This window comes from Carex rostrata, chromosome 15, assembly GCF_964058835.1.
Source record: "Carex rostrata chromosome 15, lpCarRost1.2, whole genome shotgun sequence".
NCBI lineage: Eukaryota > Viridiplantae > Streptophyta > Magnoliopsida > Poales > Cyperaceae > Carex > Carex rostrata.
In genome coordinates this window covers 5789140-5805793 of record NC_135932.1, presented here as the reverse complement: position 1 = coordinate 5805793, position 16654 = coordinate 5789140, and the positions used below count along the sequence as shown (strand labels likewise).

The 16654-nt window shown below is 32.4% G+C and overlaps 1 protein-coding gene across 3 annotated transcripts; it reads right to left on the bottom strand.

The window, feature by feature from the left end:
* Nucleotides 1-645: 645 nt before the first annotated feature.
* NPQ6 (YCF20-like protein (DUF565)) lies at nt 646-2893 on the bottom strand. 3 transcript variants are annotated; one of them, XM_078316463.1, is made up of 3 exons: nt 2614-2893; nt 1923-2169; nt 646-822 (listed from the first exon to the last, which is right to left on the bottom strand). In XM_078316463.1, exons 1-2 carry the CDS (start codon nt 2823-2825, stop codon nt 1926-1928), a joined length of 456 nt encoding a protein of 151 aa, XP_078172589.1. In that variant the 5' UTR covers nt 2826-2893; the 3' UTR covers nt 646-822; nt 1923-1925. The 3 variants fall into 3 exon arrangements, with proteins under 3 accessions (XP_078172589.1, XP_078172591.1, XP_078172590.1); XM_078316465.1 differs by lacking the exon at nt 646-822 and adding an exon at nt 1015-1486 and having other exon boundaries at nt 2614-2873; XM_078316464.1 differs by lacking the exon at nt 646-822 and adding an exon at nt 1015-1473 and having other exon boundaries at nt 2614-2873.
* Between the last annotated feature and the right edge of the window lie 13761 nt (nt 2894-16654).

Here is a 16654-nt window from a genome sequence, read left to right as displayed (position 1 = left end):
AGATGTTCTCTAGCCTCTTCATCCCTCTAATTTTTCAACATCCTTTTTGTAGTGGAGAAAACGGAGGTGAAAGGGGCATGAGACAATCAATATGCACATTCAATATATTGATATGCTTGTAAACTTCAAATCTACAGGCATCTGAAAATAGGTAAACTTGTTGCATCTTAAAAATGGCTCTCTTTGTAAACTTCCTTTCTCAGATTGAACGAGTTATTTGCAGAACTGGATTGGGTAAGAAACTGACTCATATCAGATTTGATAGGTACAATGACACAATATGCGAATGATCTAATAATTTGCTTTGCACCAGCCATCTAGATTTTGCTGGATGCATGTCCCCTTTCCAAAAAAGAAATAAAAAGGGTTTCCTCGTTATTATTGCTCATCATGCTTTGTGCAAGTACATATTAAAGGGAAAAAGAAAAATTTTCGCTTCTCAAGTAGAGATCGTTCCTGACCGAAAAATTTGATGTTAAAAGGGAAATTTCTTTGCACTTCTGTATTTTCCTTTTTAGATATCCTACTGGCACATTATTTTTTAGATATCATGTGAATAATTGGATCGTTAATAAAAAAGTTTGGAAAACATACCTCAAAAACACACAGAAATTGGCTCAAACGTATCGAAGTAAATTCAAGATTTTCTGTTGCATACAATTGGAAATCTGGAACCATACAAAACAGTATTTACATCGATTTGCCAATTAGAAAACAACAAAATCTGTAATCAGTCTATTCTCTAAGGTGTAAATAAAATAATTTGACCATCATTGCTGGTCGTTCTCCCCATGACATTTTGATCCATATTGAAGCAAAATCCTAAGAAAATAAAATAAAATGAGGCTAGCAACTGACAGATTAACAATGGATTGTTGGTTTGGAATCAAACTGGTGCAATGTCACTGTTAGGTTAAAAAAAGAAGCTTTGGTAAGAACTTAAAAGAACCTTAACTAAGCTGGTAATACAATAATATAATCCTAATAAACAAACCATGAATTAACAAAGCACACAATCACATAAACACATCAGCAAAACCTCCAAGTAGCAAATACTGCAAAATGCAAGATATCATTATAACCTCGCAATTCATAATGAGGAAGATATAATATTGTAACTTCGTTACAAAACACTAAATATGTCCTTTACAGCCTTAGAAACCTTAATTTCTACAAATTGCCAAAATACTCCTCTGTCACCAATTCTAGGACCAAATTGAGCAAAAGAGGTTAAGCAATGGAGAGAAAAGGGTGTGGCTGATATTTTCTAAATATTGTCATGCTATATGCAACTTTTCACTTTGTGTCATACTGAAACATAATATTGTTCTCTTCCTTTAAAGACAGCAGAAAAAAGAGCTTTGCTTTGAAGTATAAACTATACATAGATAGCAACATCCACACATGGGTACATAGTGCAATTTCTTTAGGAGCAGTAGAGCATTGCCAAAGCACCACTATTAACTCTTTTCTCTGAAACGTTTAACTCAAAACATAAAATCCTCAGTACTTGGTCTAAGAATGCATCAATTATTGTACTGGGCAGTACTAAACCAGAATAACACCAACACAGAAGGACCTTTCTTCAATTTCATTTTTGAAATTTAATTCAAAATTTAGTTGAAAGTCAAAAGTCTTACAGGTACAACCCATGAAAACCCCATTCTAAAAGTTATTGTTCAAATTTCTCCTTATGATCCAAGCTAAATCTAGGTCAAATTCCATATACACATTTCATTTGGTCAAAAGTTTTAGATATGTTCTCTAGAGGGTGACAAAAGCAGCAGCTTTAAATTGAAGAATGAGATTGGGCTCAAACGACATATTATATGTACCAATAAATCTACACGTGGAATTTTTTTGTCTTTGCAGGGCAGAATATGAAATTTCTCAACAGTAGAAGTAAAAAAGAAGAAACCTACTCATCAACTGGCAAGCTTGAAGGCATCGATAAATAACCCATAAGTAAACCCCATCTTGAAATTATTCAACAATGCCACAGGAAAGGTAACTTTGGGCTGGCTGTAGTAAAACTTGGTTGCGTACTCGGTCAACAGTACACATAAGACTGCAGCAATGACATCATTCACGCCCAAAGCACCAAAGGATAGTGAGATCGTCTGCGCCACATAAAATCCACCAAGGAGTGATATGCCACCAAACAAGGCTCTGCATGTTGCTCATGTTTAATTTGGTTCAGATATTTCCATTTTGAATCAAATTAAATTAGTACCAGTCAAAATTAGGATTCTTTCTCTACATTCAGTTAGATACTTAGATAATAGCTCTATTTCACTTTTCTGATTTTGTGTTCAGAGTTAATAATTGAAAACCTGGTAAAATTTCACAGACTAATATTTGACAAAATAAATTTTAGCAAGTGTAGTAACACACTGAACTACCTCACATATTTACATAAAGGTACATAAACAGAAATATCACCATTTGCATGTAAGATAACAGCATAACTGTGGAAAATTATACTTCACCAAACTCTAAGTTGATTATTCATCTCGATATTCAGTAGATTCATAGGTTATTGGGTCTAGCCAGGTATAAAACTCTACAAATTGAATAAATTGTTTGACTGGAACGACAGGATTTGAGGTCTACCTGCGGGGCCTATTCTTGAAGTAGTTACGGGACAGGTCAGGGATGAGTCGGATCAGGTCGACCAGCCTACGAGGCGAACCTGGCGGTTGGCTGGTATCTGCTGCTCGGATTACGAGGCGCCTCTGGGGTCGGAAATGTCGTATGAGGAGGGTATTGTGGTAATTTCTGAGGTTTGGAAGTGGTGTGAGGAGGAAGGTTGAGCAGGAAGCCATAGGAGGTGAGCTGCAGTGGTCGGAAAATAAAAGAAACTTTTGACAATTTACGAGGGTAAAATTATTAACAGAGAATGTTTTACTTCATGCAGCTCATGGACAATAAAACCAAAATAGTGCTGCATATAACTCGTGCAATGCATGAAGTAAAAACTACTCTGTCGATAACTTTACTCCTTTTCGGAATGCGTATCTCTGCAGTAACTCAAATGGAATCTCAACCGTCTGGTTTTAAACGGAGGTAATTCGGTTCCTGCCTATAACATAGGTGGCCCTTTAATATTAATGTAGATTTAGTATGCACGAATCTTAAAATATATTGGATGGTTGAGATGTGAGTTAATGTAGAGGATACGAATTCCCATTTTCAAGGGTTCGTTCGGTGGACAGTTCAAAGATACGGATACGGGTATTGTATTGAATACGATGTAGATACGGCGATACGACAATTTTTAAAAATCTATGATACGATATATCTATTATATATATATATATATATATATATATTATTTTTTATTAATCTGTATATTACATTTAAATAATCATAAAAAATCTAATTGGATGAGCTTAAGAAAACCGAATTATAAAAAACTAAAGTCTTATAGTAGATATTAAATAACAGAGTTATTATTGTAATATAACATAAACAAAATCTTGCAGAGTGGATAAAGGTTTTGGCTGGGACGGTTGCGGGCGGGCACGATTCACCATCGCTGATAGCCGTATTCAACTGTATTCAGACGTATCCAGAAATTTCAACGGAATATCGGTGACCGTATCGACTAAGAATACGCCAGCTGGTGTATCGGATACGTATCATGACCATATCGAACGTGTATTGGTATCCGACACAGGTAGGGACTCCAATTTGGAGTATCCCAGTAACATAGGTTCAAAGCGTGTTATTTGAATCCAGGCCTTGATTCAGCATTGCAGGCCACCACGCTTGTTCACTTAATGGGCCGTTTAAATTTTGCTTATCATAGCCCAGAATCAATCAACCAGAGTTAACCAGCCCACAATATGACATGAAAGTCGATCATGATTTCCCGTAAAATTGTCAATGATATTTTTTTGTACCCATCTTAATAAATAGTAAAAAAATTCGGAAAAATATAAAATTTGGTCTCCAAGCACATATTAATATGGAGAACAAGATGAACGGTTCGGATCGACTGTTTGAACTTTGAAAATAAAAATATGTTCATTTTACAAATAGGTCCTTATGTCCATAGAAGCCTTTGCCTTTTAAGTTTGTCTGATAATTTATTGAATGTGCAGATAGATCTTAAAAAAAGATTCTCAGTACTTATCAAATTTACATTTAGATATTGCATAATCTGAATTCAAAATTTATTAAAAATTTTGATTTTATTTTTAGATACTAGATAGAGGAGGTTCATTTTTTTTTTTTTTTGTACTTTTATTATACTTTCATTTTCAAAATATTAGTAACTCAAAATTTAAAACTTAAATTTCAAAATAAAATTATTAGAAGAAGGTTTTGCTTTGTATTACTCTCCTCGTGACTTGTAATAATAGATCAAAGGAGACATACAAATATAACAATGTTTCAAAGCTAAATGCATCATAATAATTAATTAAGATAATGCTCTCTGTGTAAGAGATTGCAGGTTTTAAATTCAAAATAAGAATTCCTTCTCAATATCAATATATAACTAAGGTCTTGCTACTTAGTCTTTCTAAAAAAATATATGTGTATCACATATGCTATAAATTTATAATTATATAATTAGTCATATAAATTAGTTTAGTTCAAGTCATTGTTATTAAAAGACATTTAATATGATTCGAGTCGGATCGAAAATTCACTATGATAAATAACGTGAATCTGTATTTGGATCCTCAAATATTTATTGGATATGAATGTGCATATGGATCTTGTAAATCCTTAATGGGTTCCCATTTAGATTATTATTCTAGAATCCGATCCGGCCGAATCTGATTCATCAACGACCCTAATTTCACTAGTCTAACTTTTAAGTCAAATCTTATCCAGCCGTGCTGAATTATTGAATCATAAGCGTATTAGTGTATTACATATGATGATGAATCTCATCTCTTTATGAAGAGGCGCTGATTCAATTCCAACAAGATTTTTTTTGAGAAAAAACATGGGTCGATGCCCATATTCGATTAATCAAAGGTCCAGTTACAGAGATTCGTAACTCCTATTGGAGAAACACAAAAGAGATGCTCAAAACAGTTGAGACTCTTGGAAATAAGTGCAGAAATAAATTGAAGTAAGAACAGGAAAAAAAACTAAGAATAGGAAAAGCTAGAAATATATTTTTTATTTTTGGAAGTGCCATCATCTTGCTTTTGGTGCCAGCAAAGCAATTTAATTTGGAGTTAGGTGGGTAGAAACGTAAGTTGTGTTCTGACTTCAACTTGCAATTCTTCAATTGTTTTATCAATTCCTCTAAAAATTCTTGAGCAACGTTCTCTCCAGAGAACAAATTGAGTAATCAACAAAGTTGACCTGTTTCTAGGTTGCAATGTATCGTCTAAAATCATTTCAGCCGGTTTGGCGTTTACTGGTATGGTTACCAGATGCTGCTATTGTAGCGTAGTGTACAGTCTTTTGGAGAACTGACATTCATTAATTATATGGCGCACTGATTCTAGGTTTGATTTGCACAAGGAGCATATATTTACCATTATCCAGCTCCTTTTCATTAAGTTGTCGATTGTCAGTATTATGTTAAGAGATAGTAACCATCCAAAAACCCTGATTCGAGGTGGGGCCTTGATTGTCCAGATTTTGCATTGAGGTGTGGTGATTGTTGGTCTGTGCTTGAGTGCCATGTAGGTACTCTTAACCGTATAGGAACCCGAGCTAGTCCATTAATTTCCAGTTAATGTCATCGTGCGGTTGGTCAGTGAGCTGGTCCATTTCCAACAAGATTCATCTAGATATTAAAATTAATGAGATATAGTAATCATGTTTATCCCTTTAAAGAAGAGTCTGAATAGTCAGTTTCATTTCAGCTTATACAATACTAATTTTAAAATATATCAAATTGATTTTAAATGACAAATTCAAACTGTTCAAATCGATCAACTTCATTAGTTATAGGTTTACATGCAAAATTTATTTAATATCAAGTTAAGGGGGTCAAATTTGAGAGTTTTTAAGTTAATTTTAATGCATTCATTTTCAATATTTACTTGATACTAAAATAACTAAAAAAAATGTTTTTTTTTACATGTAAACACAGTACTCATAAAATAAATAGGTTTGAATTAGTCGTTTAAAGTCTATCTAACAAGTTTTGGATTTGGTGCCATATGACACTCATACCATACTAGCCAGACTCCTTAAAAAATATTAAAAGTTAGTTAGGAAATGTGGACAATAAACTTGACATTTGTGCAAAATAAAGTTAGCTGAAATCACATATTACGGCATTTATGCATTAATTGTAGAGTATGAAACAAATGATCATGCTGCATGTTTTAAAGTAAATAATATATAAAGTACATAAAATTTAATAAGATCCATTGTTTGAATTATTATAAAATTGATTTTATAAATACAGTAAATTGTCATTTGTCAATTTAATTCATTGTATTGTCAAGGAATAGAGATATACTTTTAAAGAAAAAAATGGTGATTTCCAATTTCAAAAGTTCATATTTCACAATTAAAAAGTAAGGCCATTAATTTAAATTTGCTGGTCCATTGATGGAGATACAATAGATCTAGACGGTTTAGTGCAGCAGGAGATCATTTACATAGCTATTGGGTTAAATGGAGAGGAATCACCATAGTATTCGCGAATTAAATCTAAATAATTCACGAATTAAATCCGAATTTTTTTCAAAACAATTTTTTTTTGGTTTTGTTTTTTTTTTGCTCTCTTGTAGGACTGAAAGCTTTGATTCGAATAATTCCCGAATTATATATGAATTATTTCCGAATCATGAATTTTTAACTTCATCAAACCGAACTCAAATAATTCATTTGTCACTATGGAATCACTATTGTTGGTTGGAGATAATCCGTATCGTCATCTACACATGTCAAACAAGAAAAAAAAAAGATTTCCTTGGAATAGAAACAGATGCCAATAACTGAATAACTAATTAAATACAATGAGCAATTTCCAAGGTAAAAAAAAAATGTCCGGCTCACATCCTCTGAGATATCTCATATTTTGCGTGACTTTTTGGAAAATCTCAACCGTTGCAAAATGTTCTGCGCGAATCTCAAAGCTCAAATAATACTGGCCCCTACGTCACCCCGAATAAGTTTCATCATTGCCAGAAAAAAAAAAAAAGAAAAAAAAAAAGAGATGCCCGGCTCTTTTCTTGCTCCAGTCACGGGACAAACACTGTGGATTCTAATAAAAAAGATTCTCTTCACTCTTCTTTATGCGATTGTGCTGAAAAAGATAGATTTGTTATCATTTTAGTTATGTGGCCTTTTAAGTTGCTTTTTCCCCTTTCATTTTATATTTATTTTTATTCTTTCAAAAAATATTTTTGTAGACACACAAAACTGGTGTGGGAAAAATGGCACGGGGGCTCCGTCACGGAACGTCACGACATGTGTTACTATTCCGTACCGTGACTCACGTGTCGCGTGCTGTGACCACCCCTTGACATTTTGGTCATGGCATGGCACGCGAAAGATCCGATCATGGCACAGCACGACACGTAATCACGAGAGTCACGTATAATTAGGACCGTTAGGTCTTAATAAAATGGTGAATCTTGAATAAACTAACTTAAATTATGAAAAAATTAGTACATGTTCACACATGATCGACAATTTAATTACAAAGTTTCATATAACAGTTCACATGTAGACTCAATTAGCATTACAATGTTACATATACCAGAAGTACAAAAAATCCTGTATAAGCTATTAAAACAACCAAATTTTAGTGAACCTCACGTGGGAGAGCACGTGAAGCACTGTATAGCTTTCTCTAAAAAAAAATCTCTTTGATACCATCCAGTCAGAAGTCAAATATCCTGAGCAAAATGCGGTTCTTGATAAAAATACTGTGCGTCGGCGTGTGGAGTGCGCGTGGATCCCCGAGGGATTGGATTCGTATCCAGTGCAATTAGATCCTGAGTCGTCCGTTTTTTACTTTGCACAATTCTCAAAAGTCAAAACAGATCTCTATTTACAATATTTAAATAGTACCAAATTCTAATTGTTCATTTGAGATTGAGAGCTAATTTTACTTAGTCATGTACTTGGGAGGATACATGTCCTACGGAATGTGAGTTGTCACTCAAATCATATTAAAACATTAGATTCAATTCGGTCTAAAATGGTGACATTGATTATGTTTAACTATTTCTTCACATTTTGTGTTTAACGTGGTCACATGAACACGAGTAATATCGTGTGGTGATTAATGAGTTAAAATCAGACCTAATAATATTTATAAATCATAACTGTCTACTTTATTATTAATTCGTAAGCGCACGAATCAATTCGTATTGTATAAATCGGAGTGTCGATCCACAGAGATGGTGTATCAAGAGATCTAATTCCAAATCAAGTCTAGGTAGTTATCGATTCTTTTATGTTAGTTTGGTTGATTGTTTGGTTGTTTAGTTGTAATGTTTAGTTACAACAACAATAATTGATAGGTTGTTTAGAAGATGGGGCTTCTAGGATTCATATATTATATCATTCAAACTCGTTTAATATAGTTTCTGGTTAAGTGAGCAATCGCACACGGTTCTGTCACCATCCACATGCTACTGTGTAAACCTGTCAAGTAAAGTTAACAATCGCATACGGTTCTGTCACCATCCGCATGCTACTGTGTGAATCGTACAATTCTGGTTTTCACTCCAGTCGGAATCGCACACGGTTTAGCCAAAACCGCACATGCCTTGTACTGGTATCAAATGCAATCTGAGAGTTGCTAATTCTGTTCTAGTGTTAATCACAGTTACGCTATAACACCCTAATTGAATATGACTGGTAAGGGGATGATACCCTATCCTAACCCTAAGCAATTGCATAAAGATTAATGATAAGTCTCAATTATCAAGACTAGAAAGATTTAAGGTCACAGTTACGTCCTTCCTATATGCCTTCCGTAATAGTAATAATTAAGATTACTCCATTATCAGTTTATAGAATGCGACATTCGTATACAGATCTATATTCTAATGGGTTTCTAACTGAAGTTCAGATCACAAGAGATCAACAGTTACGTTTATTTCTCTTATTGAATCTAAGATAATTGTACCCTATTCCTACTGGTCAACCCTATACGCATATCATGGAGTGTGCATCTCCATGTTGTCGAGGTTAGAACGCACCAAGTTAGGTAATAATGATAGAAAAAGTAAATCTCAGAAAGAATTCAGATCAAACGCAAATGATAAATATAAATAAACCTTTAGATTAAACTCATATGGATTCAAGATTACATGTATTCACTCTAGAAAAAGGTTGCTTAGCTGCTCATGGCGGTTTCAACAACAAAAGAGACAAAGACATGAAGAAAGAGAACAATAGAGAGAGATGGAAGGAGTACACCTATCCAATCTCTTCTCTCATGTACGCCGTCTTCAGTTCCTGCCTATTCATTCTCTTCTAATGAAGACTTTGCTATTTTACTCTTCTATCCTTTTGCATAGCCTTCATTAGATAAACCCTAGTTCTAACCTAATATTCTATGGTGAATTGTATTATCTCTGGTGTGGAATGATGAATGGTAGTCCAGAGATATGTTTCCTCTACGTTCAGATGCATATATAAGTCTTGGTTGCCAAGTTAGAGCTGTAATAGATGTTTTGGTAGTTTCTGGCAAGATGCTTGAGTTGCATGCGGTTCATTGGTAAACCGCACGGATGACATAACTTCCTGCGCAATAGCTCTCTAGGTCGCATGAGGATGAGGGCATCCGCACGCTTGGGATTGGGTCTGAATTGCTACGTTTTATGCATGTTTTAGCCTAAATAACACTGAAAATATGCAATTCTCCAAAATCAAGTAAAATAACAAAAATGAATCTGATTCTATAGAAAATGAGTAATTGTAATTCGATAAATAACAATATTTTAGGTCAAGTGATAGGAAAAATCACTACTTATTTTATTCATATCAGTGACCATACCAATTGGCGTGCTATGTTTTGTTATTTTCCTCATATGATGGTCACAGTATGCCGAATGAACAAAAAATTGGACACATGCTATGTCGTGTCATGATTGAGTTGTGTCGTATCCTGACATGACATATCTGATTATGGTGTGATATTTTTACATCCTACTATTATCTTTTAAAAATTAATAAATATGCAAAATGGTAAAATTTATTTCTCGTCCCACAATTTATAAATCTTCAAGATGAAAAAAGATATTCATAAAACAAACTATATGCAAACCGAAAGTCTAGTTAAATAGAAAAAACTTTCTTTCTTGACCACTAAGGGGCATCAGGATTTAATATTTGCCAACTGTCATTTTAGAGAGGATATCTGAAGGGAATCATAGTCTTTGATTTCTTCATGAGGCCATTTGCCACCAAATATTAATCCTTCTTTATTTATTCCTTTTATGAGATCACTAGAGAACAACTTTGGAGTGCCTGGACGAAAAAAATATGCTCAAGTTGTATGACAATCTTGACCCATATTTCTCACTCTATAAATCTCCTTTTTTTCTTTCAAAAAAAAAATTCTAGATTTTTTCCAATCAGGAACTAAAGGATCTAATTATGTGGTCCAAATTAATTATTTTTTTTGGTGGCAAATGTGTGATATCTTTTGGATCATATGTTTTATATTAATCGAGAACTCCAATCAGGAACTCCAATATATCACTGCCACCACAATAAAATTAGAGAAGGGTTGAAATGTCTCAATTTTTTGTGCCTCCGCCATACCTTTATTTTTAAATTTTGTAATAATTTAAAATTCAAAACTTAAAAGTAAAAAAAAAAACCGTTGGATATGATATACATCATTTTATCTATGCATGTGTAAAAAATTATGACATTTCAATTTTATTTTAGTTGTCATCAAGAGCTTATAAAAAACGAAGTAATGTGAATAATTTCTAGACGTTGATTTTTCAACTTATTGATTTACATAAAAACAAAATTGAAATGTCATAATTTTTTATAAGCATATAGAGAAAATAACATAGATCACATCTAACAGTTTTATTTTGACTTTTAAGTTCTAAATTTTGAGTTATTAAAGATTTAAAAATGGAGGCATGATGGAGGCACAAAAAATAGAGGCATTTGAACCCTCCTCATAAAATTAATCCACAAAAGAGAAATTCAAATTTTCTCTCTTCTTCTTTGATGGAGATGTTCGAATGAATTGTGAGTGGGTAGGAGAGAGAAAATCACTATTTATAGGGGTCCTATATAGCGGACTGTCACACTGTAGAATGATTTGAACCAGGTAGAAAACCGCCCCACTATGGAATGGTTGGGTTACGTTGCAAAGCGAACTGCCACACAGTGGAGCGGTTAGAGCGTTTTTCAAAATAATTGAAAAACGAGGGTATATTTGTTATCCTTTTAGAGTATTTAAAAAAAATCAGCATTATAGCAAGTTCATTAATTAGTTATTAAAAATATGAGCTAAATGTTAGTAATAATTAGCTAATTGTTAACTGATGACGATATTTGTCAATCATACGGGTTCAGAATTTATAAAAGTTTGCAATTGGAAAAGTGGCTAGCTACTATCATGTATTTTACAAATCTAACGTTCTTTGGTCATCATTGTTCTTAAGTAATTGTAGAGGTGCTATAAGGTCGGGTCGGGTCGGGTTGGGTCGGGTTGGATCCAGATCTGGATACCTATCTACCTGTAGATATTTCGGATTTAGTCTTTTGGTTCCGGGTAGATAGATAGCCATAACTTGTTTGTGGATTATCGGATCCGGTTCAAATATGGAATGGTTCTAGATCGAGAGGGTATATGTCACAATCCCAAACATTTGAGAAATCATTTACATTTAAATATAATTATAATTTCTTAAACATCTCACATAATAAATTATTATAATATAAATTAAAAGTTGCTGCAAAATAAAATTTTTTTTATACTATTGTTCTTGTATATAAATAGAATATTAATACTAATTTGTTTCCATTAGTGAATAGAGCAATAAATTTTAATAATTTGTGTAAAAAGATAGATATATGGTAGATAAAGAGATTAAGAAAGATATATGACAAATATTTGATTTCGATGAGATTTATTACGAAGGACATATCAATGAGAGCAATAAATTTTTATGATTATGGGGATGATATACAAAGCAAATATTGAAGGATATATTCATAGCAATAAGTTTTATTCAAAAAAATAATATGCAAAATGTGATTATTGGCGTGATATTTTGCTGATTTGATTATATACAAAATTGTATTTTTATAGTTATTAATATATGTTTTATCGTGTATTTATACGGGTATCGGGTCGGGTTTGGTTATGGGTCGGATAACCAAATCAAACCCATATCCTATCAATTACAATATCGGTTCCGGTTCGGATCCGTATCGGATATTAAATTATTAATTTTGTAACCATATCCATAATTTAACCGGTTATATATATTTTCTAAACCATACCCTATCCAAATTAACTGAATTCGGATCGGTTTCGAATAGATCTAGTTCGGTTCCAGATTGAATCCGGGTAAGTGGATAAAAGTAGCACCTCTGAGTAAATATTGTAATACAAGATAATTCAGATCTATTGCATGTCAAGTCGGAAGTAATTTTTATAATACTTCAAAACTTACAAATATGACGTTTTGATTAATATATAACTACTATAAAAATCTGTCACTATGTGTAAAGATAAAAAATTAGTATTGTCAAGAGTAAGCTGATAATTTCTATTTTAAGAGCATCGCTATTGTCAATGGAGTATCTGTGACGATACCAATAGTAAAAATCATTTTTATCCTCGCGAATAGTAACAAATATATTTTTGTAGTATATATATTGTTACTTGTAAACATAATTTTTGCTGTTAACACCGTAATTTTCTTATTTGTATAATTTTAAAAGGAAAAATTTTCAATGTGCTCATTTAAACTTTTAAAATAGCTAATTTATCTATGAAAATAACATCTCCATTCTATTATTAAGCACGTTGGGTGTCCGATCCGCCATCGGCTACGATTGAAAGATAAAATTTTGGATTTGATCTCAACCCTCCAATTACATAATTGGTATTCTTTCGATTAAATGCATCGGTTTTATGTATAGAAGTCTAAATTTAGTTAAAAACATACTCAACACATGTGCTACTACACGATACGTTACAATTAAAATTGAACAAATTCTAAAATTTAGCTATATATTTATCCGTTTTCTTATTTCTTTGTTTCCATATTTCTCCTCTTTAATTGAAAAGACTCCACCTTCCATTTTCTTATTTCTTTGTTTCCTTACTTTTTCTTTGTTTCTATATAGATCACAATGGATTTTTTTTTATTTCCTTATTTTTTTTCTTTGTTTTTATATATATTGTTGTGGACAGTTTAGAATATATTTCCAATATATAACATATCAATGTGTGTGTGTGTATTATAAATTGGAAACAAAGAAGAAGAGGAATATAAATTGGAAACAAAGAAAAATATAAATTGGAACGTGTGTGTGAATATATATTTCTCTTATAATATGTGTGTGTGTGTATCCTATACATACACACGATAACACTTTTTATTTATGTTTTTTAATATCATATTATATGTCGATATTGAATTGTTGTACGATATTTGATATTAGATTCGAATCGAGCTATTAACATGTGTCTTAATTTTTGGATAATTATTATTATTTTCATTGATTTTTTTTATAGTATGTCCCCGTTGCAACGCACGGATATGATACTAGTAATATCTTATTTTCCCATCAAAATTTTACATTTTTTCATCCATTCTCTTTTATTTATTTAACAGTTAATTTAGTTATTTAAAAAAATTATATTGACAAAATACCCTCTCAATCTCCTCTTCATTATCCGTTAATAAATGCTATATTAAATAATACAAAAAAGACCCACATGTCATGCTCTTCATTCCTTCCTCTTTCTCTATGCTCCTCTATGCTCCGCTGTAACCAAGCCCTTTTTTCACAGCTTCTCTCTGATACACCATTTTTCATTTAGAATCACAACAAACTGATATCAGAGTTGTCGATCTTGTGCGCATGCGAAAGAAACAATCAATCACTATCTTCTTCAATAAAAAATCAACTCGCATCTTATTCTTACCTCAAACAATCTTCACATCAATTCTTGACTTAATATCTCATTGACATTAATTGGACCTCTATTCAAGATCATAGATAGTTGTCAAGATTCAGCTAAACTAAATCTTACTAACTATATATTTAACAATTACTTTACTAGCCAATTAAAATATTCACATCTCAAATCAAGCCTCCTCAAATCTGTACTGCATCTTGATCTGACCAAGAGCCGCACTCGAATCGTCGTTGGCCATTCTTCACACGTTTTCACACAATTGTTCCTTACCATATCAGCACCGCGAGTCTGCGACACCAACAATTTCAGTTCATGACCTCGATTCTATCATTTTCGAAGCAGATATAAAGAAGAGTCAAGCTACTGATCACTTCTACCTAATTAAGTTGTACTTGGGCTGCAATTAAAGGATAATATATGGAGGCTGGAGATCGAAATTAAGGAAAAGGGAAGTGTGCATCTTATAATTGTGGAGGCAATTTTGAAATTGGTGTCCTTCTTTGTCTTTCAGTCAGATGGTTAAAATAAAAAAAAGACTATTTGAAATGAAGGAAAGATACATGGTAGTGAAAAAAATTTCTCCAAAATATTGAAATATATTGGATAATTACTTTGTACCACAAAGCATTTTACATGACCTAAAACACATTTTAGAACTTTAATATATAATTTAGAATTATAAAATGCCTAAAAATTATTCAAAATTAAATAGAGTTCCTTTTTTCTGAAAAATCTGAAAAATGATTATCACAGCTTTGTGTCCCCAAACCACTTGTTTCTTCATCCCAGAAACAATCAATATGGCAAATTTGCAATATAGAAAAAAAATGCTTGGATCTGGCGAGATTGGAGAAGGGACGGACAGGGTATAATCTTGGCAGGGCCGGTCTTGAAAATTTTGAGGCCCGGAGTAGAAGAAAATTTTGAGCTCTTTATATATACAATTTTTTTTTATTAGACCGGCTAATACACTTCCATAAGTACTTCAATACCATATGCTTATTAAGTCATTTTTGTATTTTCAAAGTCCAAACAATCGATCGGAACCGTTCAATGTGATATCCATATTAAAACGTGCTTGGAGACCAATATCTATAATTTTTTGAAACTTTTTTACTATTTCTTAAGATAGGTAGAAAATCCATTGATTTAGAAGTAACCATAAAAAAACAATAATTTTCTACCTACCTTAAAAAATAGTAAAAAAATTCAAAAAAAATGTTAAATTTGGTCTTCAAGCACGTTTTAATATGGATATTATGTTGAACGGTTTGGACCGACTATAAGCATATGGTGTTGAAATACATATGGAAGCGATTAGCCTGTCTGATTTTTAATTGATATACCAATAGATCATATCTATTTTATAGAAAAATTTGAGACCTTTATATATACAAAATTTGGGCTCTAATATTTTATTTATTTTTTATATATACAAATTAACTTTTTTTTTATATATATACAAATATTTTTTTTGGGACCCTCTTGAATCTTGGGGTCCAGTGCGGTTGCCCTGGTTGCCTAGCACCAGGGCTGGGCATGAATCTTGAACAGAGAAACAAGAGAGAGATGGAGATCGGTTTGCATGATGTTGCAGCGGAGAAAGTTAGAAACATAAAATAAAAGTATTGGAGTGAAGTTGGTTACAACAAAGCATAGAGGAAGAGGATGAAATGAAGAGTAAGACATGCAGATTTTTTTTGGGGGTGCGGTGATACATCTAAGAAATTGAGAGGGTATTTTTGTCAATATGATTTTTAAAATAACTAATTAAAATATTAAATAAATAAAATGAGATAGAAGAAAAAATGTTAAATTTTAATGAGAAAATAATATATTATGGTGTTTTTATGGATAAATTGACTAATTTGAAAATTTAAATGGGAATATCGGAAAATTTCTCATTTTAAAATTATGCTTTTAATTTGCTATATCATTGTTGCATTAGTTGGTCCATTTAACATTAACTAATATTGCTTAAGATATGATTAATTAGGATCAAAATTTATGATAGAGATGTCCAGGAATGGACAATATTGAGATTAACGGCTCATGCTGATCTTTTTTTTGAAACCTTAACAGTGGCTATCAAGTATGACTCATGTTAATCTTAAAAGTATCATTTTACTATGTCTATTTGGTTTGGAGGAATAATTTTGGTTGTGATGTACGGATAGAGAATATCAAAAACCAATCATTGGGAATGACTTAATGCGAGCTGATGTCATGTTTTTATTCACACAGAACAATTGGAGGATAAAGTATAGTGTAGGGTTACATGTAGTTTGAACCACTTAACAGAATGTACATAGATCTCATTTACAGACTTTTATTTCCTGATCTCCTTTTGCAGAATTGTGAGGTAGGAACTTAGCTGCTTTAGTTTGGGCGTTTTATGTGGTTTGAACTTTGGGAATGAGATCCGGTGTTATTTTTTCTATGCTCATCTCTCTATCTCTTTTCTCTTACTCTCTTCCGCGTGATCTTCTCTCTCTCTTCTCTTCTTTGAAGAGAGAGATAGAGAGGAAATGAATAGCAGAATGCTGCTATTCTCATTAGAATAGCAGCAGATTGGGATCC